Source organism: Hyperolius riggenbachi, chromosome 8 (genome assembly GCF_040937935.1).
Source record: "Hyperolius riggenbachi isolate aHypRig1 chromosome 8, aHypRig1.pri, whole genome shotgun sequence".
Lineage (NCBI taxonomy): Eukaryota > Metazoa > Chordata > Amphibia > Anura > Hyperoliidae > Hyperolius > Hyperolius riggenbachi.
The window spans coordinates 255,163,865-255,191,024 of NC_090653.1; the positions used below are offsets into that span (position 1 = coordinate 255,163,865).

General features: G+C 47.6%; 2 protein-coding genes across 2 annotated transcripts in view; one reads left to right on the forward strand and one right to left on the reverse strand.

Moving 5' to 3' along the window:
• The window catches only part of NDOR1 (NADPH dependent diflavin oxidoreductase 1), a 47,543-nt gene extending 24,281 nt beyond the window's left edge, over positions 1-23,262 (reverse strand). The window contains exons 1-8 of the mRNA XM_068248649.1: positions 23,173-23,262; positions 20,914-21,048; positions 14,584-14,661; positions 11,842-11,939; positions 11,597-11,695; positions 7,510-7,611; positions 3,548-3,751; positions 1,212-1,333 (exon numbers count right to left, since the gene is read on the reverse strand). Of these exons, the coding sequence (XP_068104750.1) occupies positions 1,212-1,333; positions 3,548-3,751; positions 7,510-7,611; positions 11,597-11,695; positions 11,842-11,939; positions 14,584-14,661; positions 20,914-21,048 (838 nt within the window). The 5' untranslated portion in view covers positions 23,173-23,262. The remainder of the gene's footprint in view (positions 1-1,211; positions 1,334-3,547; positions 3,752-7,509; positions 7,612-11,596; positions 11,696-11,841; positions 11,940-14,583; positions 14,662-20,913; positions 21,049-23,172) is intronic.
• On the forward strand, positions 23,224-26,519 carry TMEM203 (transmembrane protein 203). Its single transcript, XM_068248650.1, has 2 exons — positions 23,224-23,331; positions 25,867-26,519. The coding sequence occupies exon 2, from the start codon at positions 25,947-25,949 to the stop codon at positions 26,355-26,357; it is 411 nt and encodes a 136-aa protein (XP_068104751.1). The 5' UTR covers positions 23,224-23,331; positions 25,867-25,946; the 3' UTR covers positions 26,358-26,519.
• The last annotated feature ends 641 nt before the right edge of the window (positions 26,520-27,160 follow it).

Sequence of the window (27,160 nt, forward strand, 5' to 3'; positions counted from 1 at the left end):
TAAAGTGGCTGACTCCGTCCTGACTGAGACAGGAAGTGACTACAGTGTGACCCTCACTGATAAGAAATTCTCCTTTTTATCTCTTTATTGCTGTCAGAAGTCATTTTCTGCTAGGAAAGTGTTTTATAGTTGGAATTTCTTATCAGTGAGGGTCAAACTGTAGTCACTTCCTGTCTGAGTCAGGAATGAGTCAGCCACTTAGATACCTGATATTTAACTCTTACAGACAGAGAAAGAAAAAGAGGAACACAGCATAGTTATTTGTGTGCTAGGCACTGTACATATCCATGTAATCTCATCATGTCACATGTCACTTTGGGTATCCTTTAAGATGCCCATATATCTAGCGATGGATGGGCAGATCGACCAAGAGAGAGAATTCTCCCTGAACGAATCTGATCTGAGAGACATCTGCTGACTGCCCATACTCTGCAGGCCAATTTCCAAGTAAATTCAGCATGAAATCTTTTGGGCCTCGGTCCCGTTGTAACCTCACCTGCTCCACCTGTTCCAGTCTCGCCTGAGCGCCGATATCACACGGACCCACCACGTGGTGCATTCAGCACGTGGCGCCTGGGGACCCTCGTGGGAGACCGCAGACAGGAGCACTGGGAGGCACAGCGGTTGGAGCTGGTGAGATTTACAATGCAAGAGCACCGGGGAGGGACAATTACATCTGGAGGGACAGCGGGCGAGGGTCTGTTGCCTTCAACAGTCATTGCAATATAGCATACCGTTACCACCGCACACCCGATTGACCACATTGTGATAATTTTGGGAAATCGGTCAAATGGTTGATTGAGCATGCTTGTTGTGGCACTGTTTTTCATCCAATGAATTATCGAATCCGATGGTGGATCAGCCAAAAAAATCACTAGATGTATGGCCCCCTTAACAGGAACCAAGCCCCATTTTTTTCCTGCAGGTTCTCCTGGTTTCAAATAGCTACAGGAGCTGCCATATTCCCCCTCCCCCTTCATGCTGCCTTAATTTATCTAGAGGGAAGGTGTGAAGATAGCATCTGTGACTTCTCTAAACCTTTTGAAGCACAGTGTCCTATCTTGTCACAAACTTTCACGTTACAGAAGACACTTTGTCACTGATCCTAACAACTGCAGTGAATAGGAAGTTTTACAGGCCAAGTAACTATATACTTGTGTTCTTATTGTCTGCAGTACTGCATAAATGTGCCTAGACAGGTCCTCACTCACCTGGATCCTGGGGCTCCACAAGGAACAACTTATCCGGATCAAGCCGGAGGAGGGAGCAGAATTTCTCCACATCCTGGGAGGGATTCTGCGGCTGAATCATCACCACATCCCCCGGAGAGAACCTGTAGGCAGGCAAAACCACCAACATGGTTTAAATTGGATTCATTTTGAGCGACCGCTATTGTAGTTCCCTATTCTCTCCATAGAACACAACATGTTGCTTAATTTTGAGGGTGATGTCACTTCATAAACCCCCTCCCACCCCACCACCACCTTCCAGACTGGACCCTGGAGCTCCTCCCCACATTAGGCTATGCTTCCAAATATACAGTCACCATCACTGGGGGCATAAAGATCTACTATTAGGTGCTACAATATAATAAGATGTTGATTGGCTGACCAGCACCGCCCCCTCTCATAACTTCTGCAATGTATCCCACTGGAAGCAACAAGAGTAGTGGGTTGGCACATGGAAACAAACAAACGTGGAGAGGACGACTCAGATTGCGATGTGCAGTCTGTCGGCGTGCTCTGAGCTGAAGCAGTATATTGCAACAACAAGAAGACACAGTGAAAAGCTTGGCATTGCTAACGTGATGCAATTTTATGTACAAACAAATGACATTCAAGATAATACTTATCATGGATAAGATGAAGGGGATGTGGGATGCCGTCTGGTGCACGGCCAGACGACCGCTTCGCTATAGTAGCTTCTTCTGAGGCTTGGATGTGCAATAAATAAACGTTAGCAGTGCCGAGCTTTTCACCGTGTCTTCTTGTTATTGCAATGTATCCCACTGGCACTGAAGCCACGCCCCCTTCACAAGAATGAACAGGAGAAGGGGTTAGCTAGTGGCTGAAACAGCCATGCCCCTTATCTCCAGTATAACCATAAGGAGGGGGTTAGCTCCCACGTGACACCGTAGAATAAAGGTGCCATTACACCAGACAATGGCCTCAATTCACTAAGATCATGCTGGAGATAATAAGGCAAGAGAAAACTTACCTCCACACATTCTTACCTCTCTTCATTCCTTAAGTTACCTCTTCTGTAGTTAATTTACCTCCTCTGTAGTTAAGTTACCTCCTCTGTAGTTATTTTCACACGCAGTTAATGAACAGCCTGTCTTTAACTCTGGAGTTATTTTAAGGATTGAAGAGTTAACTTAAAGACAGAAGAGTTAACTTTAGGTTTGCCTGAGGTAAAATGTTTCCTGAATACTACATGCCTTATCACCATGGTAACAACTCTAGAAGAGTTATTAAAGACAGGAGATAAGCTTAGTGAATTGAGGCCAATGTATGGGCAGATCGACCAGGAGACAGATCTCTCTCTGATCTAATCTATTCTGAGAGATCTGTTGGCTAACCATACACCACAGATTCTTGATTGATTTCAGCATGAAATCTCTCAGATATCGGCCTCCTGACGCCGCATCTGCCGCCTCCGGCACTGTCCCCCTCTAATGTAAAATGTGCCCCCTGGTGCCCAGTGTGTGAATTCTTTATCTGTCGGGCTCCGTTCACATACAAATGCCCCATGTGGTTGCCGGCATAACTTGGGCGTATGTTACCTTAGTTTTACATTAACCTTTTGTGGTGCGCCACATGTAAATCCTACACCGCACTTGTGGCTGTCTAAGCCTGATGTGGCATAGGGTTTACGCCACCTGCCATTTTTGTGCGCACCCAAGAGGGGAGATGAAGCTGACATATGACAGCCGACATCTCCCATCAGTGATCAGGAGCCTGGCTCCTGATCACTACGATCGCCGGCGGATCGTAGTGATCACTATTACAGCAGCGGCGGTAGGAGGGGGAAGAAGAGGATCCACTCACCTTCCTGACGTTCCCCCGGCGATCATCGCTCCCCTCCGCTCTGGCCGGCATCCCTGCTCGCTCTGACATAAGTGTCGGGTCCCGGCTTGATGACATCATCAAGCCATGACCCGGAACTTAACGACAGTGCAAGCGAGGATGCCGGCCAGTGTATAGCTGCTAATCGCTGGAGCCTGGGAGGTGAGTAAAGGCTGCCGGCATTTCGAGGGCCACCGGGCCACACTGGGGACACTATGCCCACCATGCTTTACTGGGAATCTGGCTGCCTGACCACCCCCCCCAACCCCCAATACACCCTCCCCCCACCCGCATGTAAAATGGCCTGGTCCTAAAGGGGGGTTAGGCAGCCGGTCCCCAAAGGGTTAATGTTATGACACCCACTTGCGCATACACTGAATGCCTTGCTGAGGATTCACCTAACATTGCCACGTATGACACAGGACAGAGGTGGGAGCAGCCTTGTATAAATAACAGGCAGGCGAGTCAGCAGAACTCACTGTATGCCAGAGCCGCTGATGTTGAACTCTATCAGCCTGACATCCTGGAAGTGGTCGGCTGCCGTCACTCGCTGGTTGGACACCATCCCGGCATGGAATGGGTGAAGCTCCGAGGGGGGCTCCGGAACGTTACCTCTCTCTACAATCTCATTGTGTCCTGTCTCTTCTGGGTCCAGAAGACGTACAGCTAGCTTCGCTGGCAACCTGCAGGTAGAGAGATGGGTTACTGTGTGCAGGGCTTATCACAGCCACCAAACCACAGCCATAATTGTCAAATACTAGTCCTAATAAAAAAAAAAACAAGTATAAGCCTGATAATGAAGTAGAACATGGAATACCGAAAGCCTCTACAGCAACAAATGTGTCAATAAAGGAAACCTGTCGGGGGGGTTGAAGGGCGTAATTTGGGTACTTACCTTGGGAGAGAATTGGAGTTCTTGGGCTCAAAGATCACTGCAGACAGAGAATGCAGCCATGAAATGACTCCTTGGAAGGAAAGCAATGACAACCATGGACAGTGTAATAAAAAGCAAAGATGTCACCTGTCAACAAAGTTCATACAGTCAAAGCCATGTTTTTTTCCAGTAGTAATGTATGGCTATGATAGTTGGACCATAAGGAAGGTTGATCGCCAAAACACCTTTGAACTGTGGAGCTGGAGAAGACTTTTGAGAGTCCCTTTGGGCTGCAAGAAGATCCAATCGGTCAATCCTTACCGGTCAAACGCAGGTAATTAAAATCTACGCCCTGCTTGGGTACCGGTTAATCCCTGTCGGGGCGTAGATATCAATTGCTGCGCTGAATGCTCCCGCCGCTCTCCCATCGCCAATGAATTCAGCTCCTGACCAGATCACGGAGCTCTGCTGTCATAGTGACAGCAGAGTGCATAGGCTGCAGCGACGGGTGAGTGGTACGAGTGGCGAGAGAGACGGCTCCGTGGGGTGGGTCGTCGGTGAGCCCCGTACAAACCAGAAAGTCTCTGGTCCTTAAGAGGCCAGATAAATCTGGTACTTAACCACTTAAGGACCACAGGCTTACACTCCCTTAGTGACCAGGCAATTTTTCACAAATTAGGGCTCTGCAGCTTTAATGGCTGACTGCAGAGCCACACAACCGCGCACACAAATGAATCCCCCCACCCCTTTTCTGCCCACCAACAGAGCTTTCTGTTGGAGGGATCTGATCTGGATACATCCAGGGAAACTAAAAAACAAAAGTGCACTTACCTGGGGCTTCCTCCAGCCCCTGGCAACCATCCTGTGCCCTCGCCGCTGCTCCGGTGGCTCCCGGTCTTCTCCTCTGCAGAAGCCGACCTCGCCAGGTCTGCTTCTTGGTCGGCTTCTTCTGCGCTCCACCGCTGATGTCATCAGTGCTGCACTGCGCAGTCGCAGAACTACGGCACCTGCACAGTACAGACCTGATGACGTCAGCGGTGTAGCGCAGAAGAAGCCGACCCAAAAGTCGACCTGGTGAGGTCGGCATCTGCAGCGGAGGAGACCAGGAGCCACCGGAGCTGCGGTGAGGGCACAGGATGGCTGCCAGGGGCTGGAGGAAGCCCCAGGTAAGTGGATTTTTGGTTTTCATTTTCCCTGGACATGTCCTTTAATTCTATATAAAGAGCCTTTACAAAAAAAAAATTACCAGTTAACCCTCCGCATCGGCACGCGCGATCCCCTGCAAAACCCCACCCCAGGACTTGAAGCCTATCGGTGTTAGACGGTCCTGGGGCTGCCACCTTACCGACGCCTATCGGCATTAGGCAGTCGGGACGGGGTTATAGGGAACCCGAGGCGAGAGGGATATGGAGGCTGCCATACTTATTTCCGTGTAAACAATGCCAGTTGCCCGGCAGCCCTGTTGATCTTCTGGCATGAGTAGTGTCTGAGTCAAAACCCTGGAACAAGCATATGGCTAATTCAGTAAAATCGTAGTCGGCTAATTCAAAGTACCAGATCTGCTATATGCTTATTCCAGGGCATGTGGCTAAAAGAATTAGAGACACAGGATCAGGAGGACTGCCAGGGAACTGGTATTGTTTAAAAAGGAAATAAATATGGCAGCCTCCATTATCCCTCTCACCTTGGTTCCCTTTAAGTGATTAGAGAAATTAACCCTGACTGTTCATTGTACAATACTTTGTACACATACTGAGAAGGCGGGACTCATCGGAGAAGACCCTGATGCTGGGAAAGGTCGAGGGCAAAAGGAAAAGGGGAAGGCAGACAATGAGGTGGCTAGTTAGTATTATGGAAGCAACCAACTTGAGCTCAGACAAGCTTCCAGAGGCAGTAGAGGATAGAGGGGCCTGGCATCCATGGGGGTCGCAAAGAGTCCAACTTGAATGAATAGCGACAGTGGTCTGTGGGCCCCGATGCAAGTTTTACATTGGGCCCCCCAAGCACTCTATACATAGCAATTGATACGGCGCACCAAAACCTGCCAATGGAAACTACAGTGTCAGAGGTGCAAGAAGGGGATGGGGAACATTTTGTTAATAATTACCACTATTCAAAGTATCTATAGAAGTAATTATTATGAGAACAGGGCCAACAGAGAGCTAAAACTGTAGTCGAGGAAGGGCCCTTCGGGGCCCCTCTGGCTCAAGGGCCCCGATGCGGTCACAATCTCTGTAACCCCTATTGCTACATCCCTGAACAGCGACTGAACAACAAAACTTGGGAAACGGAAGCCTCTGGGTTTGAGTTGACTCGTAAATGCGCAGTAGCACGGACTGGAATGGCCAGGTGCAGGAGGATGGTGGAAGCTTCTGGAGGACCCAGAGGTTTCCCCCTCCCGAGGCAAGTGTCTAAATATGTGCTTCGCAAACCTCACAGATTTGCATTATGAAGCAAGTACCTTAAAAATCCATTTTAAATGTAGGTCACGTGATTCTTGGCTGCTAGTGCTTCCTAACTACAGTAGAAACTTTCAGATTTGTGGGTGGGGCACTTGCCCAGCAGCAGAGCACACTGAATGGGTGGGGCAGAGACAAAGCTCAGTGTACTGTAAAACTGCTCAGTAGTGATAGAAAAAAATCCTAACAATCGAAACTGCCCTAAACCAAGGAGGAGATTAATTGTAGCCCATCAAACCTTCTAGTTCAGTGCTCTCCAACTTCATGGGAAGGGAAGGGGGGGGGGGGGGGGGGCTGGCACAGGTTTTTTTTGGTTTGTTTGGGGGGGGGGGGGGGTATGAAGGCGGCAGAGCATCAATGTCCTGGCTTTAGGGGTGGAGCCAAACAAAATGTGGGCCTGCCAGAGGAGGGGGCCTGACACAAAAAATAGCCTGGGCAAGTGAGTGCGGCCTGGCGGCCACATCCGTCCTGCAGGCTGCCAGTTGGACAGCCCTGCTCTAGTTGTTGGTTGATAATTCAGCTCCACGAAAATACATAAGTAACTGCTGACTATGATTCCCTGAGTCAATATAAATGTGCAATTTTTAGGAGGGTTATTATTTTCCTTGCCGTGCCTAATTGTATTCAGTACTATTTATATTATTATTTTGTAATTGTAGCATCCTTTCATTATGCTGATCCTGCTATATTTACTCTTCCACCAGGCTGGTGACAAAAGACTTCCACTGACCTATCAATAGCCACCACAGACGCGACTACCAATAAAGGAGAGAAGATACTGGCACTAGCGACGACCCTATCAGGGCTGTGACCGTACCATCAATTAGGAAAAGGAAAACTGTGGTACTGCATCTCATAAAACCTTACACTTTATTGCATAACAGTCAGCATAGATACCGTGGTTAGTAGTGGGGGTGGGCAGAATCTGACAGCCGTTTCGCGGTTACCTGCTTCTTCAGCAGAAGAGGGTAACTGCGAAACGTCTGTCAGGCTCCGCCCACCCCCACTGCTAGTCACAATGCTGCTCTCTGTATGTAGTGGCATGCTATGCACAGAGCAGTCCTTGCCAAGGTATGAAAGATAAACAGCGCTAGCTGATGGTACTCACAGGATGTCCTCACTCATTATGCTGAGAGGTTGTGGTAAGGGGTACAGCCAGAGGACCTTGTTCCACAGATCTTTCAGCCACGGATCCACCACTGCATCTGGGCTACGGGGTAAAAAAAATGCACAAATTACTTATACATAGTAATTTTACAAATGAAACCAGGATTGTCAGCCATAAACTCAAATTCCATTTACCCACTGCTCTGTGTTTATTATGTAGTCTACATGCAGTCTGCATTGCAAGCATCTCAATATAATCATAAAGGTTTCTGCTGTAATGAATCTCATCAAAGTCAGCCTGGCTCTATTCTGGTAACTTGCCGGGGAGAGGGAAGCTTGTTATCTCCCCTCCCATATTCCTGCACCTCCCTGACTGGCTGAGGGCAGTTCAGAGTGACAGGAGGCTGAGAAGAGAAATACACCTTACCTCTGCTGCACAGTCTGTAGAACTGCTATTAAAGTGGATCCGAGGTGAAAAACTAACAATAGCAAGTAACTTGCCTATATATCTGTAGATAGTTTGCACAGCAAATCTAGCTGCAAACAGCTTCAACTGTATATGATTATTTCTTCCTGTGATACAATGACAGCAGCCATGTTCTGCTTTACATAGGCAAGCTGATAGCATCTCCAGCCCTCAGCTCAATCCCCTCTCCTCCTCCCCTCTGCCTCTGAAATCTATGGCTAGAAACACCTCCTCCTCCTGCCCAGACTGAGCTCCCATAAACCCTTGCTACATTGCTCTAAGAGTGTCAAAGCACTAATGGAGCTGTGGGCGAGGCTTGTTTAGTTTATAGAGGAGTAGCAGACCTAAGCCTGTTTAAAAACGTGCTCTAGGTCTTTTTTCTACCGCCGCCAGTCAGTGCACATGCGCACGCTCCCGCTGTGCACCCCGAGGCACATGAACGCGCCCGCACCCGCCCGCCTGCTCCCGACCAGCTGTCCGTACTGCGCTCATGCGCAGTACTAAAAAACAGGGACACAGGGACAGCTGGACGCAGCGACACAGGGAGATTATTATAGAGGGTTTGAGTATTAAAAAAAAAAAAAAAGTATTTGGCTTGAGGAATGCCCTATAAGCTATATGAAAGGAACACAACTATGCAATGAGTAAAAGTTTATCTCGGGTCCACTTTAAGCACTTCTTAATCTGCAGCAGTTTACAGATGGATTTGCACTTTTCTCAACTGTAGTGCAGCTTTAGAAATTCATGCTAAACTGCCACTATTACCTAGGATTTAAGAGGGTTCTTATTATCATGCAGAACTGTTCTCCCCGCTCGTTAGAACAGTTTAAAGGGATACTGTAGGGGGGCCAGGGGAAAATGAGCTGAACTTACCCGGGGCTTCTAATGGTCCCCCGCAGACATCTCAGCTCCCGCTGTCACCAGGAGTGTACTGCGCAGACACAGACCATACTGGGCCTGCGCTGTGCGCTCTTGATGACATCAGCGGGATCGAGGACACGGCAACGCAGGCGCAGTGGTTTTCTGACTTTAAAGTCAGAAATTCCAGAAGTGAACCGGAGGCGGGGCCGGAGCATCGGCGACTGGCTGCGCAGGCACAGGATGTCTGCGGGGGACCATTAGAAGCCCCGGGTAAGTTCAGCTCATTTTCCCCCGACCCCCCTACAGTATCCCTTTAAAAAGTCAAAAACTGTCGGTAATGCTTTGATAAATTTGGCCCTGTATTTCTGAGGAATGGGACTACTAAGAAACAGAGAAGATACACTCTTTACATCAAATGCCATCCACAGTTCAGGTTCACTTTACAGCACTTCTAGATGGAAGCAGAGTCAGATAACAGCCAAGATACCCTAGACAGGTGCCTATTAAGAATCCAAAGACCTCTCTGGCATCTCCTCTGAGCCCCTGCCCCCTTTACTTAAAGGGAACCTAAACTGAGAAGGATATGGATTTTTCCTTTAAAAAAAATACCAGTTGCCTGACTCCCCTGCTGATCCTGTGTCTCTAATACTTTTAGCCACAGCCCCTCAACAAGCATGCAGATCAGGTGCTCTGACTGAAGTCAGACTTGATTAGCTGCATGCTTGTTTCAGGTGTGTGATTCAGCCTCTACTGCAGCCAAAGAGATCAGCAGGACTGCCAGGCAAATGGTATTGTTTAAAAGGAAACATCCATATCCCTCTCAGTTTAGGTTCCCTTTAAAGTGTACCAGAGCTCAGGGCAAGAAAAAGATTTATACATACCTGGGGCTTCCTCCAGCCCTATACACTCGGATCGTTCCCACACCGCTGTCTGCAGCTCCGGTACCAGGTCCCGTCACTTCCGTCAGTCGGCTCCAGTCTACGCAGGAGAAGTGCGCTCTTTGCGTATCTCTCCAGCAGCTCCGTCAGACTGGCTCGACTGATGGAAGTGACGGGATCCGGTACTGGTAGGAAGCTCAGGACGGCGGCGTGGGAGCGATCCGAGTGGATGGGGCTGGAGGAAGCCCCAAGTATGTATAAATCTTTTTCTTGTCCTGAGTTCTAGTACACTTTAAAAAGCCTGGTGGTCAGCTGCTGGCTCCAAAGCTGCTTTCTTGTCCAGAGCATCACTCCACCTTAAAGAGAACCCGGGGTGGGTTCTAAGAATCCTTATAGCACACAGAGGCTGGGTCTGCATATAATGCCCAGCCTCTGTTGCTGTACAGTGCCCCCCCAGGCCCCCCCTGCGCTCTGCTGCCCCCATAAATCAAAGCCATGCTGGCGACACACAGCGTGTCGATATCCGGCTGTTTACCTCTGGATGTGTCAGCCTCGCCGCTCCCCCGCCTCCTCTATATCTCCGCTCCCTGCCTGCGTCCCTTCCCTCCAATCAGCGGGGAGGGAAGGGACGCAGGCAGGAAGCGGCAACATAGAAGAAATGGGGGAGCGGCGAGACGGACACATCCAAAGGTAAACAGCGGGCTGGTGATGTCGCTAGCACGGCGTATGATTTGTGGGGACAGCAGAGCGCGGGGGGGGGGGGGGGGGGTATGCCTGAGGGGGAAGCTGCATAGCAACAGATGCTGGGCATTATATGCAGATCCAGCCTCTGTGTGCTATTAGGATTCTTAGAACCCACCTTGGGTTCTCTTTAAGGCTCTGTTCAAACTACAGCGGAGAACTGACATTTTTTTTGTTTGTTCTCCGCTCACTGCTAAACAGACAGTGAACAGCTCCTATTTTTATGAATAGGAGTCGTTCACACTTGTCACGCTGCCAGCAGTGAACAGACCGGACCTCTGTGCAGTCTTCGATAATCCTGGACAGGCAGATGCGCTCCCCCGTATAGCTAGGTACCATATCTTTCCCAGGCTACAGTCAGACCAGGCTGACCATTGGACCGGACACTACACTGTCCGCTCCCACTGGCCACACAAGGTCCTGCACACAAGTGGGCACAGAGTCTAAAGGACACCTGAAGCGAGAGGGATATGGAGGCTGCCATATTTATTTCCTTTTCAGCAGTACAAGTTGCCTGGCTCGCCTGCTGATCTTCTGCTTCTAATACTTTTAGCCACAGACCCAGAACAAGCATGCAGCAGATCAGGTGTTTCTGACATTATTGTCAGATCTGACTAGATTAGCTGCATGCTTGTTTCTGGTGTGATTCAGAGACTACTGCAGAAAGAGAGATAACCAGGGCTGCCAGGCAACTGAGTAAGGGCTCCGCCTCTGAAACGTTGTGTATGTATCCTTATTACTTCAATACAGCTTGTTGCTGTTCACATCCCTCTGAGTGCCGTGTCCTTTGTTCTTTTTGGTTCAAAGGAAATAAATATTGCAGCCTCTATATTCTTCTCGCTTCAGTTGTACTTTAAAGTGAAAAAGATCTCTTGCATAGCACACAATGAAAAGTTTTTATTCCACATATAGTTAATGAAGAATTCCACTGCTCTGTGTTCAGTTTACCCAGATCAATGTGTCCAATTAGTTCTTATCAGCAGCTGTGAATAGACTGCAGGAGCATCGCTGCAGGGGCTCTCCCCCATACAGTAAGCACTGAGGCTTAACCCCTTCAGTGCTCCCTGCAAATGGAAACCAACTTCTTAACCTCAACTCTCAGGAAAAGTCATAAGAACCCGCGGTTTTCATCTGAAAATTACCCCAAATCATGCTGGTCATCCCCAAGAGCCGGGGGCAGCAGGGAGTTGGCACTGAGCTGGAGGAGCCGCTTGTGCAGCTTCTTGGCTATGAAGTTAAACCTGGTGAAACAAAGTAGAGAGCAGAGTTTCAGTAAAGACAAGCAATAGTAGCTCTTCAATGTTAGCACTCTCTCAGAATTCAGCCAGCCACCAGAGAGCAGTATACTCTCAGCACTCGTGAAGCAGAGGCACAGCTATGGTCTTACTTTGTATAGGAAGAGTCGCCGAGACCCAGCACAGCGTAATCCATCCGACACAGGGAATTGTGGGGCAGGTTTCTGCGAAAAAGAAACCTCCAGAAATTCTGAAAAGAGAAGGGTGAGGAAACAAATGACAGACTTAGAGGGAGCAGACCTGAGCATTTCTAACAGAGCTTAAAGGACAACTGTAGTGAGAGGCATATAGAGGCTGCCATATTTATTTCCTTTTAACCACTTGATGACCCACCCTTTACCCCCCCTTAAAGACCAGCGCTGTGTTTAGTGATCTGTGCTGGGTGAGCTCTGCAGCCCCCAGCACAGATCAGGTAGCAGGCAGAGAGATCAGATTGCCCCCCTTTTTTCCCCACTAGGGGGATGATGTGCAGGGGGGGTCCGATCTCTCCTGCCTGCGTGTGGCTGGCGGGGGGGGCACCTCAAAGCCCCCCTCCGCGGCGAAATTCCCCCCTCCCTCTCCTACCTGTTGCCCCCCCCCCCCCCCCCGGAGATTGGGGCTGCACAGGACGCTATCCGTCCTGTGCAGCCAGTGACAGGCTGTCCCCTGTCACATGGCGGCGATCCCCGGCCGCTGATTGGCCGGGGATCGCCGATCTGCCTTACGGCGCTGCTGCGCAGCAGCGCCGTACAATGTAAACAAAGCGGATTATTTCCGCTTGTGTTTACATTTAGCCTGCGAGCCGCCATCGGCGGCCCGCAGGCTATTCACGGAGCCCCCCGTCGTGAATTGACAGGAAGCAGCCGCTCGCGCGAGCGGCTGCTTCCTGATTAATCAGCCTGCAGCTGGCGACGCAGAACTGCGTCGCTGGTCCTGCAGCTGCCACTTTGCCGACGCGCGTTATGAGTGCGCGGTCGGCAAGTGGAGGGAAGGTTCACACTGCATATAAAAAAAAACTGCACTCACCTGGGGCTTCTTCCAGCTCCTGGCAGTCGATCGGTGCCCTCGTAGCAGCTCCTCTCCCTCCCGGCGTCCAGCGGTAAAGAAGCCGACCTCGCCAGTACCTACACCACGTAGGGACGTCATCGGGGAGACCCGATGACATCATGTACACCACGTGACCCGCGCCGTGGAACGCACATGACGCCGACCCGGAAGCCAACCTGGCGAGGTCGGCTTCTTCACCGCTGGATGCTGGGAGGGAGAGGAGCTGCTACGAGGGCACTGATCGACTGCCAGGAGCTGGAAGAAGCCCCAGGTGAGTGCAGTTGTTTTTTTATGTGCAGCGCGGATCTTCCCTTTAAGCAATACCAGTTACCTGGCGGCCCCGGCTGATCTCTGTGGCTGCAGAAGTGTCCGAATAACACCAGAAACAAGCATGCAGCTAATCCAGTCAGACTTCAGTCAGAACATCTGATCTACATGCTTGTTCAGGGTATATGGCTAAAAAGATTAGAGGCAGAGGTTCAGGAGGGCTACCAGGCAACTAGTATTGTTTAGAAGGAAGTGAATATGTCAGCCCCCATATGTCTCTCACTTCAGGTGTGCCACATGACAATCACTATTTAAAGGAACTAAAATGGGTAGCCTTTAGTAATCTTTCAAAAGCAGAGAATGATTAAGGGAAAAGTTATCACTAATATCTCACACTTACTAGGACACGTTAATATACGGAACCCTTTAGTTAAAGTAAGCCAGAGGTGTAAATAAACAATTGTATTTGTCCTCCTAATCCTAAAAATGGCTTTTTTTTTTACATATATTACATATTTACATATCCCATTAACTTTCTGCTCTAAAAGATAAGCAACTTCACAATAACCGTTACAGAAAAACATTTCTTTAAACAGCAGCATCTCTGGAGAAACGTAAACAGTAACATTTACTTCCTGGCTTCATGGAAGCACATATAAGGTTAACTCTTCAGTGTTTACATATAGCCTGTCACCATGGCACAGAGGGACAGAGGTGTCAGCTGAAATTGCAGTGATTTATTACTATAAGAAAGGGGAGAATTATGCTGGGAATACACAGCTCGATTCTTTTAGATGGCTCGATAGATCATTTCCGACATGTCCGATCTCCGGCCCGATCGTTTCGCCGCTCGATTCTGCATTGGAGACAATGCAAAAAGATAAGAAAAACGAGCGGAAGAGAATCCCCTGCGGAATCGATCGGTAAAATCGAGCCGTGTATGCCCAGCATTAGACAGCCTGTTATCTCTATATACAAACAGGGTGGGTTTTTCTGTTTCCCTTCACTCCTGTAGAAAACTTTAGGTCCTCTTTAAACATTTACAAAGTAAATTGAATATTTTACTGTCTCTGATCAATGGCAATCTATTAAGTGTCCCAGAGTTAAAAATACATCAACTATTGACTTTTTACTCTTTCTCCCCTGCCTGCAAAAGTTGTATTCTGCCAGGAAAACTTTTATGGCTGTAATTTGCTTATCAGTGAGGTTTACATATTCTGACAAAGTACCAACAAGACAGAAGCTGTCCCTTGTATGCCTGAAAATTAACTTTTTCAGGCACAAAATAAAAAATAAAATAAGAAAAACAGCCTGGTTATTAATAAGTTTTATATCGCGCTTTTCTCCTGGCGGACTCAAAGCGCCAGAGCTGCAGCCACTAGGATGCGCTCTATAGACAGTAGCAGTGTTAGGGAGTCTTGCCCGAGGTTTCCTACTGAATAGGTGCTGGATTACTGAACAGGCAGAGCCAAGATTCGAACCCTGGTCTCCTGTGTCAGAGGCAGAGCCCTTAACCATTACACTCCCTAGGCATCACTTACCTTCATGTTATCAGGAGGATCTCCCTGTCCTGTCGTCGCACAGACGAAGATGACCAAAGGCTCGTGAATCAGATTTGCCTGCAGAACACAACAATAATATCTACATGACTGACTGCATATCAAGGATATAAACTGTAAAATTGTAATGAGCCTGATTCTTTTAAGTGACCCCACTAGGTATATCATAAGCAGTCTGACTGTGGCTTCCTTGTCCATTCGTCAGCACAACATATTAATTTAAAGTACCGTATTTTCCGGTGTATATGACGACCCCTATTTATTTATACAAAAAACACACCATAAAAGCATCAATTTCAGGTAGTAAACATTGTGCCTGACCAGCGTAAAAGTAGCTTTAAAGGAGAACTTCAGCCTAAACAAACATACTGTCATCAAGTTACATTAGTTATGTTAATTAGAATAGATAGGTAATATAATCTCTTATCCACCCTGTTTTAAAAGAACAGGTAAATGTTTGTGATTCATGGGGGCTGCCATCTTTGTCATGGGGGCAGCCATCTTTTTGGTTGAAAGGAGGTGACAAGGAGCAGGAGACACAGTTCCAACTGTCCTGTGTCCTGATTACCCCTCCCAGCTGCACACGCTAGGCTTCAAATGTCAAATTCAAAATGTAAAAAAAAAAAAAAATTGCACCAAAACAGCAGAATGAGAACAACAACATCAGAAATCCCATCATGCTTTGCACAGTATCAGGGGAAAAAAGCCCGGGCAGTTTTCTTTTGTGTAGCTAAAAATTAGGCTTGTATAAGAGAAACAAAGTTCTGATGCTGTGAAACTGTTAAAGAAACACCATGCCTTTTCAGTGCTGCTGAGTCGATTTTTAGTCCGGAGGTTCACTTTAAGATGTGGAATGCATTGCCACAGGAAGTAGTTATGTCAAATTCTATACCTGCATTTAAAGGGGGTTTAGATGCTTTCCTTGCGTTGAAAGAAATCCATGGCTACAATTACTAGGTAATGCCCAAAGATGTTGATCCAGGGATTTTATCTGATTGTCATCTGGAGTCGGGAAGGAATTTTCCCCTTTTGGGGCTAATTGGACCATGCCTTGTTAGGGTTTTTCGCCTTCCTCTGGATCAACAGGGATATGTGAGGGAGCGGGCTGGTGTTATACTTTGTTCTCTGGTTAAACTCGATGGACGTATGTCTTTTTTCAACCCGATAACTATGTAACTATCACGCCAGCTGGTGAGCACCTCCGGCAGGACTGTTTACAAACTGACCTTGATGGTTAAAGTGAACCTCCGGACTAAAAATCGACTCAGCAGCACTGAAAAGGCATGGTGTTTCTTTAACAGTTTCACAGCATCAGAACTTTGTTTCTCTTATACAAGCCTAATTTTTAGCTACACAAAAGAAAACTGCCCGGGCTTTTTTCCCCTGATACTGTGCAAAGCATGATGGGATTTCTGATGTTGTTGTTCTCATTCTGCTGTTTTGGTGCAATTTTTTTTTTTTTTTACATTTTGAATTTGACATTTGAAGCCTAGCATGTGCAGCTGGGAGGGGTAATCAGGACACAGGACAGTTGGAACTATGTCTCCTGCTCCTTGTCACCTCCTTTCAACCAAAAAGATGGCTGCCCCCATGACAAAGATGGCTGCCCCCATGAATCACAAACATTTACCTGTTCTTTTAAAACAGGGTGGATAAGAGATTATATTACCTATCTATTCTAATTAGCATAACTAATGTAACTTGATGACAGTATGTTTGTTTAGGCTGAAGTTCTCCTTTAATCACTCTTACTGTAAAGAACCATTTCCTAAATAAATTTTTCCTCCATGCGCAGATCATGTCCTCTAGTCCTTTGAGAAGGCCTAAGGACAAAAAGCTCATCCTCCAAGCTATTATATTGCCCTCTGATGTATTTATACATGTTAATTAGATCCCCTCTAAGGCGTCTTTTTCTAGACTAAATAAACCCAGTTTATCTAACCTTTTGTGATACAGGTGTCCCTGGGAGGCAGCCCTGCATGCCAAGTATACTCAGGCAGCGATACACAGTAAAGATAGCGCATAAATGCACATTCAGGTAGCCAGCACAGGAACATGCATGGACATATAACGGCAGGGTGTTCACACCCCCTGCCCACGCTGAAGCAAGGTGACACCCATCTGAGTATCCAGCCTTATAGGTATGGTATTTAAGCTTTGTGAGCTGGGCAGCATGCAACTCTAACTTTGGCCATTTTGTTAACAGTTATTTTGGTGGTGGTGGTGGTGGTGGTGGTGGGGGGGGGGGGTGGGGGTTATTTTGTTTTTGTACCACCTATTTAATGTATACGAGTTAGCCCCTGACGAAGCCTGCTAAGGGGGAAACATGTTGGGTGTCTGTGTATGTGAGGACATGGTACACTAGTTCACCACCCACTGTGTTCTAGATTGAAGACAAAGATTAAAGCAAACCTCTAAATTCGTCCAATTTTCAATTCTAGTTAGGAATTGACCAAGCTAGAGCCCTTAAATTAGGGGACAGTGCAACCGTACTAAAGCATAATTGTAGAAAAAGGAAATTAACTGGTATAAAGCACTGTGGATAATCAATCACTTTATTAATTGGAAAATTGATGAGATAAAGGTAGTTTCTTAGCATGCAAAAGGTACAAAATACAATAAAATATTATATTATTAAAAAGCCTCAGCCTATCATAGCTGTCAATAGAATAATGGCTGCTATATTAGAGTACAGTGGCCACTGTATACACTCAGACCATCCTGTTCTCACACACCTCTCTCACACACATACTACCTAAGCCGGCCAGAGTCACTAAAGGAGGTGAAAGAAAACCAAATTGTTCTCATAAACTCCTTTGCTTTTCCATGGATTCAAAATTAAAGTCTGCGTAAACAAGTAGAGGGAAACACTAATTCCTGAAAGCACAAGCAAAGCACATGTCCACGTACATAGTTATGGGCAGATTGCAAAGGCACACTTATTTCTGAGCTCGCAGTGCAAGATGCATAGTCACAAGGAAAGCGTGCAGCGATAGCCAAAAAGCACATAAGGCACATCTGAGGAGCGGGGGAAGCCAGTTTCAGCTGAAATTATGCAGCGGTATATGATACATACAGACAGGAAGGCTCTCACCCACACCGCTTCCAAACCCAGATGTCCCTGAATGTCACCATCCATAGGACTCCGTTATCTGTGGATCCAGGATGTGTCCCTCTATAGTCTGCAAGCAGATTCCAGCCAGTTCAGTCGGCGAATCCAGAACGCCAGGCACGGTAATCCATGTGTGTTAGAGTTAGTCAGCCGCCATGACAGCACGTAGGCCACGCCCCCCTACGCGTTTCATGTCAAAGGCAGACGTTTCTTCAGGGTGTGGCTTAGTTGACAACATTGAAACCCTGTATTTAAGTCGTCACTGGGGGCGGCTCTCAGCAGCCTCACCAGCCCACAGTGGCTTATTCCGCCCTCCCGAAAGTCAAAATACAAATGTAGCAGAGTCCATAAATATCAGCAGGCCAATTTAGCATACGGATCTTCTAGATTGAGGTCTTAGTATTCGGCCAGTAGGTTGAATAGGTCTTCGGGCCTCTCAAGTACTGGTGTCCCTGAGTATTTCCGAAGATGACAAACACTGGTTCACGTGACAGCAGGGGGTCCCGGACTCTCTCACTGGCCGGGGCCCCCAAACCAACGATACCTAGAGGGAAGTGCGGGTGGGGCCCGGAACTCTCACCACCAGGGAATTCACCCCCACTACCTCTATACTGAATGCTGACTGCAACACACACACACACACACACACAATTGCTCACTCCCAGCTCTAGCAATTACCATCCTACTGGTCAGCAGTAGTGTTGCTCATCACAAGCTCGTGAACATGGGTAACCCCTGATCACGAGCTGTTTTTTCCTGATCACGAGGACGGATTCTGAATTCGTTTCCTCCGGGCACTCCAGTTTCCTCCCACATCCAAAAAACATACAGATAAGTTAATTGGTTTCCCCCTAAAATTTGCCCTAGACTACGATACATACACTACACGATATATAGACATATGACTGTGGTAGGGATTAGATTGTGAGCTCCTCAGAGGGAGAGTTAGTGACAAGACTATATATATATATATATACTCTGTGAAGCGCTGCGGAAGATGTCAGCGCTATATAAATACTAAATAATAATAATAGTGTCATTATACATATAGCAAAAGAAAGAGCAAGGAATTTCCTGACGGGGTTTCCAGGGGGTCCGTACGCAGTGCATACGGGCCCCCTGGAAACCCCTCCGTAGCCGCAACGCTTTGGCCAGGGATCGCTATATGGCTGTATAAATATCCCTGGCATCTTTTCCTATTTTTGTATGTTTTTTTGTTTCGTTTTTTTATGTTCAGAGGGTGGGAAATTAAAAAAAATGATGTGGGGTCCCCCCTCCAGAGCCTCTTTAACCCCTTGTCTATATGCAGGCTGGGATAGCCAGAATGCGGAGCCCTGACCGAGTCCAAGCCTTCTCCTTCCCCCCGGAGCCCTTGTCCAATCTATGGACCATTTCTGGAGGGGTGGGGGGGGGGGGGGGGGGGAGGTCATGGTGGCATCTGGGAGTTCCCTTTAAGAAGGTGACCCCAGATGCCCGCCCCCTCCCAGGAGAAATGATGAGTATAGGGGTACAAAGTACCCTTTACCCATTTCCACAAATAGTTAAATGTAATAAAATGCAACAACGAGTAAAGTATTTTAATAGTGTTGATTAACCAGAAATACTTACCTGTAATTTTTAAAAAAAAGTTCCCCTGCCAATATCCTTGGAAAAAGGTCCCACACTAACATCTACGATCTCTATCTTGCGATCTTCTGAAGCTGATAGAAGATCTCTGCCAGCCGCTGCCACACACGAAGTCCCACCGCACTGCTCTCAGCTATACTTAGTATAGCTGAGAGCACGTCCTATGCAGACGCATTGCCGCCAGCCCCCCCTGTCCTCCCTGCCTCCCACAACTATGCTGGCACCATTGAGAGTAGTGCGGCGGGGGCAGCGTGTGTGGTGGCGGCGGCCAGTGGAGATCTTCAATCAACTTAATGAAGATCGCAAGATTAGAGGATATTGGCGTAGGTCCACGCCCCCTGGAAACCCCGTCAGGAAATTCATTGCTCTCTCTTTCGCTATATGTAAAATTACCCTAACGATTCTGCTTGTAATCACGGTTAAAATACGAGTCAAATTCGGATTTGGGCATCAAATCCGGATTCATGCGTACCTGGATTTCGATACTGCTGTGGTCGGATTTTCTAGAATCGGCGATTGGTGGGTATCCGAGCACCACTGGTCAGCAGGTGCCTGTCAGCTAATTATGAATTTCCGAAGATGAGCGGGTCAGTTCTGTGCACGTCAGGGATGCGAGCGCTTCCAAAGCCTTCTAAAAAGTTCCAAAGGCTTGTAATTTGAACGGGGGACATTGGTGGAATCTGGGCATGCACACAGGGCCAGGAGGGATCTATGGGATATAGAGCCTTCCCTCTCCATAGCTGAGTATATAAACAATACCAGTTGCCTGGCAGTCCTGCTGATCTCTCTTGGCTGCAGTAGTGTCTGAATCACACACCTGAGACAAGCCTGTAGCTAATCCAGTCAGAAACATCTGATCTGCAGGCTTGTTCAGGGTTTATGGATAATTAAATTAGAGGCAGCGGATCAGCAGGACAGACAGGCAATGTGCATTGTATAAAAGAAAGTAAATATGTAGCCTCCATATTCCTCCTACTTTAAGCGGGCTATCATTCTAGTTTTAAGAATGAGCGACGGTCAGACAGCCATGGGCTTTTCTATAGAGAGGGTCTGGGGGATGATGAGTATCGAATAAGGAAGAGGCATCCTTCGGTTCAGAAAATAAAATATAATGCACTCTGCGGATTGCTATATGAAGCCTTGGGCAGCTGTATAAAAGCCAGATTCTCAGTCAAGATGGTCCAAAATACTTTTCTCAGATGAGGGTTATCCAGGATATGTAATGGACTTTACTAATACAGGTCCAACAGTGACAACACATGAGCATTATGAACTCGTTAATTAAATGTGCATTTCATTCAAACACCACTAGAGGTCAGGCAGTACACATAAAGAGTATCAGTGACATTCTTATCTAGTACAGAGTGAATTCATTATTTTGTCTTCCTGGGCATGTGACGTTTCTAGAGATATGGAATAAGGGCTGAAGGACGTATCCTTGACTATTTCTAACTTCTTGTCATCTTTATGGTGTTTGTGTGCCATGTTCGTCCCAACAAAGATGACAGAAGAACAGTTAGTGCTGGCAGACCAGCCAAATCTAATTTCCTAGAATACTATCTATCAGCACTGACCACGCTGTAGCTGTCTAAAGCTTCCACTTTGCAGGTGAAGTGCCTTCGCTGGGCCTCTCTGCCGATTCTGTCCGCCATATCCTCAGCAGTCCCTGTCTGACTGCCAAAAAGCACCAGCAGCTTTCTCTCCGCCATCTGCGGAAAAAGAGAAACGGAACTTAGAGATATCAGTAATTATCAATAGAGGGAATATTAAAGATGGGGCTCTACCTTGAGGCCTCTTTCACAGTGGGACGTTAAATTTGCACGTTAGAAAATGTCTCAACGCAGACTAACGCACAACAATGTTAAGTCTTTGTGACGTTCACAGTGCACACGTTGGGTTTGTGTGTAACCTGTAGCATTATTAGAAAGTGCTGCATGCTGTGCGTTATACACGTTATTAGCTGCGTTGGACTGTTTGCACAAGCTCAGTAATGACTTAGAAGCATACTTTTCATTGCCTGTATGCTCTACTGTATGCGACTATAACGGGGCATTAAGTTGCGTTGTGAGTTTTTGGGACGTTGCTTTGCTAGTTTGCGTTGCGACTTTAACGTCACATCAAAACGCAACGTCCCACTGTGAAAGTGGCCTAAAAGACAACTGAAGCGAGCGGGAAATGGAGGATGCCATATTTATTTCCGTTTAAGCAATACTAGTTGCCTGGCTGTCCTGCTGAGCCTCTGCCTCTAATATTTTTAGGCCTAGACCCTGAACAAGCATGCAGCAGATCAGGTGTTTCTTACATTATTGTCAGCTCTGACAAGATTAGCGGCATGCTTGTTTCAGGTGTGTGATTCAGATACTACTGCAGCAGCCAAATAGATGAGCAGGATGCCAGGAAACTGGTATTGTTTAAAAGATAATAAATATGGCAAACTCCATATTCTTCGCATTACAGTTGTCCTTTAAAGACACCTGATTTGAGAGAAAATAAAGGCTGCCATTGCGGAATTCCTAAAAAGGATCTGTATTTCTCTCCTGTCACCCTCTCCTACATACCCTTTTTGTGCTCTCCAGTTGATCCTGTCTCCATTTTATGTAAGCCCCTGTCCTAGCCTCCTTCCATCCACTACCCTTTGTCCTGTTCCCTGTAATCCTCTCCAGTCACCCTTTGTTTTTTCCTTCTATCACCTACTGTCATATCTGCCTTCCTCCCGTCACCCCCGACTTCCTCTTTAGTCACCCCTTCAGCTCCTCCGTAGTCGTCCCCTGTCCTCCTCGCTAGTCCTCTCCTGTTCCCTGTGAACCCCTCTCTAGTCACCTCCTCTTCCCTGTGACCACCTCTCTAGTCACCTATCCTTTTCTCAAGCCCCCTGTACCATCAAATCAGCATACATTGTCAAAACAGCATACATTTAAAGTGATATTCTCCTTTTTAGTAGAATCCGTGTACCCTTGCCTGCTCGCTGGGCAGCGGGTTCGGTTCACGATTCACTTGGACAACTTTTTATTCTAACTCCGTGTCCACTTGGATAGTGGATATTGCACACCAAGACCCAGGCTGCAAACACTGGTTGCAAGGTAAGTAGTGCTGATTGGTATTATGGGGTTAAATTGTGGCATGCAACATTACTTTGCACATGCTCAGTAGCAGTTGCATGCTATTTTGATGGGTAAGCTAAAATATTGGTACACCACCCCTCCCCCTATGTCCTCCTCTCCTATCATATTTTCTAGCCCCCCAATTTGTCCTCCTCTCTAGTCATCCCCTGTCCTCCTCTCTATCAACTCCTGGCCTACTCTCTAGTACCAGTCATGTTCTCCTTTTTAATCAACCCCTTTCTCTCCTGTGACCTGTCACCCCGTCTTCCTCTCTAGTCACCCTGTTACCATACCTCCCAACTTTTTGAGATGAGAAAGAGGGACACTTAAGCCTACCCCTGCCACACCCCTGATCACACCCCCTAATAACGCATACCTTAAAGATGTCATAAGAAAAATATGTTGTTTTATTATTCAAACCACGCTGGTCCTTACTATCCTGGTTCATTTTCCTTCATATTAACATTTTACAGTTGGTAATATATCAATTTAAAGGATAGGAATAACGTTTAGAGTCAATCAAACACATGTTTTATAGTAGAGAAATATATATATTTACATAGAAAGAGGGACATAAAGTCCTGAAAGACGGAGAAATGCGGAGGAAAGAGGGACAGGGCTCCCAAAGAGGGACAGTTGGGAGCTATGTGTTACCCCTGACTATCCTCCCTCCCCCACCCTTGGCCAATGATATAAGGGAAGAGAGTGGTGATACGGGGAAAGGGGACTCACTTCCAGCGCTTACTGTAGACTCCTCACACATAGAGGACACCGGTTCCTGCTTTCCTTAGCGCAGGCGGTGACGTCAGCAGGCGACGCGCTGAGATGATGTAGTCCGGCCAGTGATGGCGGAAGTGAGCAGAGAGTAGGCTATGGCGGGCCCGGAGCTGGGTGAGGAGATCTCATAGCATGTAGTGTGTGGTTATGTCTGCCCGCCCTCTACCGACACCCTGACATCTCCCCCACCGGTACACTGCAATGACCCCCTCCTCGGTACTGGCTGCATTGTGCCCTCACTGTACCTCAATCCTTCCCTCACTGCACAGCATACACCCAACACACTGTACCCCAATCCTCCCCCCCCCTGCACAGCATACACCCACATAAACTGTACCCCAATTCCTCCCCCCACTGGACAGCATACCCCCCACACACACTGTACCCCAATCCCTTCCCTGCTTCCTCTGTACCCCAATCCCTTCCATCACTGCACAGCATGCCCCCACAGACACTGTACCCCAATCCCCCCCCCCCCCCCTGCACAGCATACACCCACATAAACTGTCCTCACTCAGGATTAAGAAGTCGCTCTCTGTAGATGAGAAAAAGGGGTAGATCACCCCTCCACCAGGGGTGGACACGATTTTGCAGTAGGAGAACAGAGGCGCCAGCAGAATAAAAGTGGATAAAACCTTTAAAATTTGCTTGGAGGAAGTGGTGGACTTACCTCCATAAAGCAGACACGAAAGATTGTCTGAAAAGTGGCAATCACATTTATTATATGGTACCCCAAAAGTGCAACGCGTTTCGCAGGCCGAGCCCGCTTCATCTGGCAATAAAGTGGGGACAAAAAAACAGAATTCCAGCAGTAGCAGGTGTAGCGCCTCCAAGCAAGTTTTAAAGGTTTTATCCACTTTTATTCTGCTGGCGCCTCTGTTCTCCTACTGCACCCCACATACTGTACCCCAATCCTTCTGCCCCCTGCACAGCATACACCCCACATACACTGTACCCCAATATCTTTCCTGCATCGTCTGTACCCCAATCCCTTCCTTTACTGCACAGCATACTCCCACAGACACTGTACCCCAATCCCTTCCCTGCTTCCTCTGTACCCCAATCCTTCCCTCACTGCACAGCATACCCCCACAGACACTGTACCCCAATCCCCCCCCCTGCACAGCATACACCCCACATACACTGTACCCCAATCCTTCCTTTCCTGCACAGCATACACCCCACATACACTGTACCCCAATCCCTACCCTGCTGCCTCTGTACCCTAATTTTTCCCTCACTGCACAGCATACCCCCCACAGACACTTGCTGTATCCCAATCCTCCCCCCCCCCACACACACACACACGCACGCACTGTACCCCAATCCCTACCCTGCTGCCTCTGTACCCTAATCCTTCCCTCACTGCACAGCATACCCCTCACAGACACTCGCTGTATCCCAATCCCCCCTCCCCTGTACAGCATACCCCCCACCCCACACACTGTACCCCAATCCTTTCCCTGCTGCCTCTGTACCCCAATCCTTCCCTCACTGCACAGCATATCCCTCACACACACTGTACCCCAATCCCTCCCACACTGTACCCCAATCCCTTACCTTACTGCACAGCATCAGCCTTCCACACTGTACCCCAATCCCTTTCCTCACTGCACAGCATCAGCCTTTCACACTGTACCCCAATCCCTTCCCTCACTGCACAGCATAAACCTCCCACACTGTACCCCAATCCCTTCCCTCACTGCACAGCATCAGCCTTCCACACTGTACCCCAATCCCTACCCTCACTGCACAGCATAAACCTCCCACACTGTACACCAATCCCTTCCCTCACTGCACAGCATCAGCCTTCCACACTGTACCCCAATCCCTTCCCTCACTGCACAGCATCAGCCTTTCACACTGTACCCCAATCCCTTCCCTCACTGCACAGCATAAACCTCCCACACTGTACCCCAATCCCTTCCCTCACTGCACAGCATCAGCCTTCCACACTGTACCCCAATCCCTTCCCTCACTGCACAGCATCATCATTCCATAGTGTACCCCAATCCCTTACCTCACTGCACAGCATCAGCCTTCCGCACTGTACAACAATCACTGCCCTCACTGCACAGCATAAGCCTCCCGCACTGTACCCCTGTATGTATTTAGAGAGTTTAGCTAGCCTGTCTAATTCCCCCTCATCTGTGTCTAATCACCTTTGTAATTTGATCTCTCTCATCTGTGTCGGCTCAGGATTCTCCTCTGCCATGTAGAGCAGATAATTTGTAAAAACGGGACGTTAACTCTATGCCTGCTTCCATGAAAGCAGGAAGTAGACATACTGCAGATTTATTGCAGGATTGGGATCAGCTGTAACAAATAAATGTTTTTCTGTAAAGGTTATGCTGTTCAGATCCGCTTTAATAACCACAGACCGAGCCAAGGACTACTAACAGATTGGGGGGGGGGGGGGGGGGCTGCATTGGGACTGCAACTGTGAAGTCAGAAAAATAAGCTGGGTGGAAACACTAGGCAAACAGAGAGTGGGGGGGGAACACTGGTAACTCCTATCTCCCCACCACCACCTAGCATGGTCCCACTGTACCCGCAATGTTGCAGAGCAGCAGAAGACAATGCCTTCAGAGACATGGCTGAAGGTTTGTCTCTAGAAGAGCTATTCATATTAAACCTTTGTCTTCCTAGGATCCTTGTCTATCTGAATCCCGACCTGTCATCGATCACCGATGTTGCCTCCAAACTGGCCGCATCCCTAATCCAGCATCATGCTGTTCTCCTTGCGGGAGCTGGTCCAGTGGTTGGGATTTGCCCAGTTTGAGATCTTCTTGCATGTGTTGGCCTTACTGATTTTCACCGTACTGCTGGCCATCAAGGTAGACGGACTGGTCCCCGGTCTGGGATGGTGGAACGTCTTCATTCCCTTCTTTGCGGCAGATGGTCTGAGCACCTATTTCACGGCCATCGTCACTGTCCGCCTCTTCCAGGAAGGCGACAAGCGTCAGGCGGTGCTCCGCCTCTTCTGGATCCTCACCATCCTCAGCCTTAAGTTTGTCTTTGAGATGCTGCTGTGCCAGAAACTAGTGGAACAGGCCAAGGAACTGTGGTTCGGACTCATAATGTCCCCCGTCTTCATCCTTCTCCAGCTGCTCATGATCCGGGCCTGTAGGGTCAACTAAATGTACAGAACACGGTTGTATGATATCGGAGATGGTCTGTAATATCTTGTTATGCCTGTTTATTTATTAAAAAGTAATATAGAAGTTTGAACTATGTTAAAATTTTTTTAGCTGTTCTTGTGCACCTGAAGTGACAATAAAACAATGAGATGTAACAAAGAATTGTATCTGTAGTCCGAATCCTAAACAGCTTGAAATCCCCTCGTCACATTTTGATTTTAAAGGATACCTTAAGTGACATGTGACATGATGAGATAGACATGGGTATGTACAGTGCTTAGCACACAAATAACTATGCTGTGTTCCTTTTTCTTTTCTTTCTCTGCCTGAAAGCGTTAAATATCAGGTATGTAAGTGGCTGACTCAGTCCTGAAAACCATTTTCTTCTAGGAAAGTGTTTTATAGTTGGAATTTCTTATCAGTGAGGGTCACACTGTAGTCACTTCCTGTCTGAGTCAGGACTGAGTCAGCCACTTACATACCTGATATTTAACTCTTTCAGGCAGAGAAAGAACAAAAGGAACACAGCATAGTTATTTGTGTGCTAGGCACTGTACATACACATGTCTATTTCATCATATCAGTTCGGGTATCTTTTAACCCTTTCAGATCCTGTGTCAGACTATATCAGTTCTGATGTCGGACACCGTCCGACAAGAAGAAACATGGCTGCTGCTACAGGCGCCCCTCGACTTATTAAAACTGATAAATTAAGAAAAATCTTTTATTTTTTCCCATTAGCATTATATTGTAGGTCCCAAGTTGACCAGCAGGGGGAGATGCTCACTAACAAAACTTTACTC